The following is a 6,124-nucleotide window of genomic DNA, read 5'->3' as shown; positions in this document are numbered from 1 at the left end:
CTGCACATGCTCATACTTTTAATGTTCATAGTTTTCAGGTGGCCAATATTTCTAAAAATCATTTTTTCTATTGGTCTTAAATAATCTAATTTTATTAGATAAAGAATTTGTGGTTTTCATTTGTTGTCAGTTTTAATCATCAAGATTAAAATAAACATTTGAAATGTATCAGTCTGTGTAACACATGAATATAATATACAAGTTTCCCTTTTTGGCTGGAATTGCTGACATAACTTTTTCATGATATTCTAATTTTATGACCAGCACCTGTACATGAAAGAACAACTCAGAGCCACAATTTGCAGTTTTAGCCATTTTTACTACAAAATTGGAACAGTTTGGTGAACCAGGCACCTCTGTATCATCACACTGCTAACATGTAGACAACAATAGCACAGTCACTGATTATACGCTTCTCAATCATTTATTCATAATTATATATATACACATATAGAAGATGTAATCAGGAGTTCCAGAGTGTGGTGCAGCAGGATCAGGGTGTGGATAAAGTCATCTGTGTTCTTTTTGAAAACTGGTTAGAAGAGACAAACAAACACGATGATGTCACAGAGTGTTGATCGATGTGAAAGTTGAACTTTTTTTAAATCATCTGTTCTTTGAAAATCATAAGTGTCACATATAAAATGTCAGTAACTTTCATTGTTTGTAACATCATCCACTGACGGAGAGCATCATAACTTTTACTGGAAGCGGACACCAGTTAGTTGATGTGACCACAGTCTGTTCTTCATCCAAGGAAAAGTCACACTTTGGAAAATCATGACCCCTTTTGGGGAGAAAAACCGTCCAGAGGGACAGATGGAGGAAGGTGTTGGCCTGAAGCAGTCGGCTCAGTCACAGACCTCAGAAGCAACCCTGATTGCCGAATGATGCATACAGAGAACATTGAATTAATCAGAGCAGTTTCTCAACAATTGACACTGTAACACTGTTGACTTATTGCTCAGTCCAAAGTCAGTTTAAGGTTCTGCAGACATGCAACTTGAATTCTTCAGGTTTCTGCAGTTTATGACTCATGTAACTGACACAGTGACCTCTGTATCAGAACAGTTGATTTGTTAGAAGCTGTGAAACAAAACCCGTTGAAAAATATGGGAAAGATTGAGAGAGAGTGGACTGCAGCTGGAGTCAGAGCTTCATGAACCACCACACAGACATGCAGGACCTGGACTTCAGCTGTCACATTCCCCTCGTCAAGCCTCTCAAACAAGGGGAACTGTTGGAGTGGCCTCTGTGTTCCCTGTGTTCAGGGAACACAGAGTTCCCTGAAGGCAGAAGCAAAGCACAGCTTTCTGGAGTGTTGTCAGGAGTTGGTTGGGATCTGCTGGTACAGAGTGAGATATTCCTGATTCAGATCTTCAACTTTGACATTCCTAAGACATTCTGAAAGAACTTGGGTTTGGTCCTGCAAATTCCACCATTTAAATCAAGGTTCTTTAACACCTTTTCTAAAATAACATTTTTTTAAATATGCTATGGCCCACAACTTAAGAAAACATCGCTTTTACCAAATGGTAAGATCTAAGTGAACATTGCATCTGAAGACAAACACAAGAAATAAAAATCACAGACAAGCATTTTCAAAGATTTTGACCACATGGGCGACGCTTTACTTTGGGAAATATTTAGCAGAAGGATGAAAAGGGGAGGATGAGTCATCTGTCTGAGCCAGAGTTAAGCATCTTCACTCATGATGGGCTGCTGTGTTTGACAGACTGTATCTTTCTATGGAATGTTAAAAAGCTTTAAGATGGCCTAAATGAGGCTGAACATTTAATTAAGTTAAAGTGAGAATAAATACATTTAGGTCAGTCAACTTCTTGGTCCATTTTCTCATTGTAAAATAATGGAGATTTTAAGTTAATGTACAATTGACAAGAAGAGGCAGAAATGTCGGCCAGGCAGCCCAGAAGCTGCTGCGATGCTTTACAATCAGCAGGTGAAAATATCCTGAGTTCAAACCGATTCCCACTCATCTCAGGCCCTGGTGGGAAACACTGAGGCTCCTTATGGCTCTACAACTGCTGCCTCATCAAAACACAAGGAAACGTCCACACACAAAACTGAACAGCACTTATATGGTCCAAATGCTGACATTAACAGCCAAAACACCACAAGAGAGATTTTTCATGATTTTTTAAATGTACCTATTGAAAATATGAAGGTGAGCTCCTCATCCTCTCTCTCTCTACAGCAGAGCCAGCCAGCCAACAGAAGGAGGAGCCGACTCACATGCCGGTTCCTTCTGATCAAGATGGGATGGATTTTTCTTTCTCCACTCTTGGTTAAACCAACCAGCAAAGAAACTAAGTGTGACAACAGTCCAAGAGGCTCTCTAATGTTCAACCAGGTAGAAATCCACAACATTAGACACAAAGCATCATCAACCTCTTTGTACCACCAGAATCTAAAGGTTCTGCTCCGACATGAGCCACAAACACATGAAGAACATGCACTGCATTAGCTTCTACTGCTGCTCACTGACAAACATATTCACCTTACAGAACGCCTTAAAGGAAAAGAATATCTGAGTTTGCACAACCTGGCAGGTGACATTAGGACGACATACTAGCTTCAAATGAAAACTATGATGGACGTGTACATGTTGGGCCCAAATGTATACCAGATATTCAGATTCCCAGCAGCACATTGGAGGCAGATCAGTTAACATAGTTTAATGTCCAAGAACCTTCCATCTTATTCTGGGTGTTTCCAGCACATGGAAGCTGCGTCTGCTAACTCGTCCTACTGCAGACTGTTGACTGAAAGCCAGTAAGAAAACACCAACAGATCAGTGATTACATCTTAAAACCTGTGAAGAGTCGAGGCAGAACCTGTGGACGGGTCATCAGAATTCTGACACAGATTTCTTGCTTTTGAAGCAGAAATGTTCCTCAGGCAGAACCTGTGATTGATCACGGTGCTGCTTACACTCACAGCCAGATGAACCCCTGAAAGACACACATACAACGACTGGAACATGACTGCATTACTGCTCAACTTAACAGGCTTAAAACTTCACATTACTGCTTTACATTTTTAAAACAGCTGTAACAATAGTATTAACTCCATGCCTAATGGACAGCATTTTGTTTCAAATAGAATTCTTTTAAATGCACTTCAGAAATAAAGGGAGATCCATTTAACTAATTTTATTGGTACCTAAATGTAAGCAAAGTAAAACTTTGGTATGCATCAATAATAAACTGGGTTTGAATACTTTATTTGGGCCCAATGAGCTGATGTTCGATCTGCACCAGCGCCACTAGAACCAGTTCTAAGGTAGATTTCAGACTGGATGGTTTCATTTGCCACATGGTCCTGCAGCGAACGCATCTTTTCACCGTTATGATGTCCATGCTGGCAGTGTAAATGAGTGTGGGACAGACAGGTGACCTCTCCTCTTCATCATCATTGATGCACTTCAACTGAACAGGTGCTAACAACAGAACAATTAGCCTTCCTGTTTCGGGCCCTTAGATTTTCAGTTTGGGTTTCTGAGGACAGACACTGAGTTTGGACATCTCTCTCAGTCAAACTGTCTTCTAACAGAAAGTATTTCTTCACACATTCCCAGTGGAAGTTGGCTGTGGGATCTTCATTGCTTCATTAGGAACTTGATTCCAGCTGCTGTCCCAAACAGCCAGATCTTCACTTGTATTTCTGCTTGATTGTTTCTGAACATTTTCACAAACCGACTTAATGAGTTTGTTTCATGATTACAAACATGTTTGATGACAGTCAGTGTGTTGATCGTCAGCCTGGGTTCCTCATTCATGCAGAAACATTGAAATAAATCACTGCTCTAGTGAATGACCTTTTCTACAAAGTGCATGTTGGTGTTTCCAAAGCATGTAAAGTGCAAGAAGGCAGCTCTGTGATGATGAGGTGGGAGGAGCTAGAGAGGAGGCGGGGCCGGGGGGAGTGGTTGGCTTGGCATACATTGATCAGAACTGTCTGCTGCATCATGATGGAGGGGAAGCGGAAGAGACCGTTTCAGTTTTCTTGTTCAGGAAGAAGAGATTCTCTCTCACTGTTTGGTCCAAATGAACAGAGGAACCCCCGGTGCCACTGAGGGCCCCTCTCTGAGCATCAACGTCATGGTGGGGGTGCTTGCTTTTTCAGTAGCTGCATTGTTCATGCTGAGGCTCTGAGGACACTCAGAGCGATAATGGAGGAGTCCACTGCTGGGTAATCATCAGGAAGGATCATGGCCCCCACTGGGTTGGGAAGAGTTTTCATTGGAGGTGGAGGAGAAGCAGAGCTGCTTTAAAATGCTGACAATTCTTCCCTTGAAATAATTGTGAACTCCAGCAGAGGCTTGTGGATGGGAAAATGATTCAGAGGTCAAACCTCGTCCTGTTCTTGAGCTCATCGCCCGCTCGCTGGGTAATCTCTATCTTAGGAGGCGGAGTTTCCTCCTTTGAATAAATTCTGGACCCAGGCGAGGGGCGTGGCCTGATGTCAGGAGTCATCATCGGTGTCCTCGATCAGAACTTTGGTGTCACGAGTCTTGGATCTGTTGGTAGAAAGGAGACACAGAAAACACACAATTATACAATAATCAATCAATCAATCAATCAAATTTTATTTGTATGGCACATTTCTTTAAATTCATTTTCCAAAATAAATTCTAAATTGCAAATTTACTTGACTATTGTGAAGTAAACCTTCACTTTGTGCTTTTTGGTTTAGTTATTTTTCAAGTAGTGAGACGTTTATGTTCATTTTCTTATTTTGAAGTCACCTTGGGTCATTCCTGGACATTTATCTCAACTTTGTTAAAAACACTAAGACAAGCTCACAGAGACTCAATCTTTTAGGAAGACTTGGTTGTCTTGGGGTTAGAAAACCAGAGGTTGTGTACAAGACAATAGTTGAGAATGTTTTAACTTTTCATCTCCTCAGCTGGTTTGGTCACATGAGCTGCAGAATAAAAGACAAACTTTTAAGAATTGTTTCAATGGCAGGTAGTTAATGGTGAAATAATGACAAAAAGCTCTGTCTGATCTGTTTGCTGAAAGAACGTGGAAGACAGCAAGGAATATTTGAGCAGATAGAAATCATCCTTTTCTTCATCAGTATGAAGCTCTGAGCTCAAGAAGGCGATGACAGGAAAACGACAAGTTCAGCTAATCCTGATCCCTTTAGGTGTTGAGACGCTTTACCAGGTGGAGAAAGAGTCACACGCTGTTAGACAAAGGGCCAAAGTAAAGAGCTACATGTATGATTCTGTCAGACACCAAGGTCCATTTCTCATGAAAAAGAAACGTTTCTCAGGCCACAGAGACATGATGTGATTTCAGGGAGTGTCTTCAGTCCATATAATCAGCTGCCCTCCTCCTTCTCCTCAGACGCTGCACAGACCTTTTTAGAAACTTTTCTCGGATGTAAAGGTTAAAGCGTCTCCTTTCAGCGCTGAAAGTGAATAAAATAAGTAAAGTCTGAATGCTTTTCTTGGCTGATTTTATGTTCCGTGTGTCAATACAAATTATGATTCATGGATCTGGATTTCCATTCCCAACAGAGTGAAAGGTCAGTTGAACCACTGACAGTTTGGCCCAGTGTAAGGAGATATTACACATTTTGTCACTGAAACATCTCAACTGTTGAAGTTAATGCTTTAGCATTAGCTTCGCAAATTAGTAGTGGCATTTGCTTCTGCTAGATATCATGTTGGTGTAGGACTTTAGTTGAACCAATGTTTACGATTAGTGCTTCAGTTTTAGCAGAGCTAACCTTTTTGTTAGTAGTACCCACTGCTGCCAACAAGGTCATTTATGAAATGATAGCAGAAAACCAAAACTTCACAAAAACTTTATTTTCAAAAGAACACGTAACACTGGAACTGATCAACTAAATAAACAAAACAACCAAAAACAAAAATAAAATGGATTCTCAGTCTCCATTAACAAAAAAACGCACTTGAATAAAAACTAAACAACATAAAGCCAAAGTGGAAATAAATACTGCATTCAACCAAAAGAGTGCAGATTATGAAGTCTGTATATTATATTTCCCTTCAGTAATCACTAGATTTAAATAGAGAAGATGATCACATCCGACTACCTAATGCAAAAGTTCATACTACACCATTTTTTGC

At 40.4% G+C, this 6,124-nt stretch overlaps 1 protein-coding gene across 2 annotated transcripts in view; it reads right to left on the bottom strand.

Annotated features, from left to right (window-relative positions):
* Positions 1 to 298: 298 nt before the first annotated feature.
* Positions 299 to 6,124, bottom strand: part of LOC103479245 (solute carrier family 53 member 1-like) — a 55,534-nt gene continuing 49,708 nt past the window's right edge. For both annotated transcript variants that reach the window (XM_081598817.1, XM_008433570.3), the window contains one exon: positions 299 to 4,540. In XM_081598817.1, coding sequence (XP_081454943.1) covers positions 4,486 to 4,540 — 55 coding nt within the window. In that variant the 3' untranslated portion in view covers positions 299 to 4,485. The remainder of the gene's footprint in view (positions 4,541 to 6,124) is intronic.

The sequence above is a fragment of the Poecilia reticulata genome, chromosome 17 (genome assembly GCF_904066995.2).
Source record: "Poecilia reticulata chromosome 17, P_reticulata-male-v2, whole genome shotgun sequence".
NCBI lineage: Eukaryota > Metazoa > Chordata > Actinopteri > Cyprinodontiformes > Poeciliidae > Poecilia > Poecilia reticulata.
The sequence above is the reverse complement of the archived record's forward strand: the minus strand, read 5'-3'. Positions and strand labels throughout refer to the sequence as shown.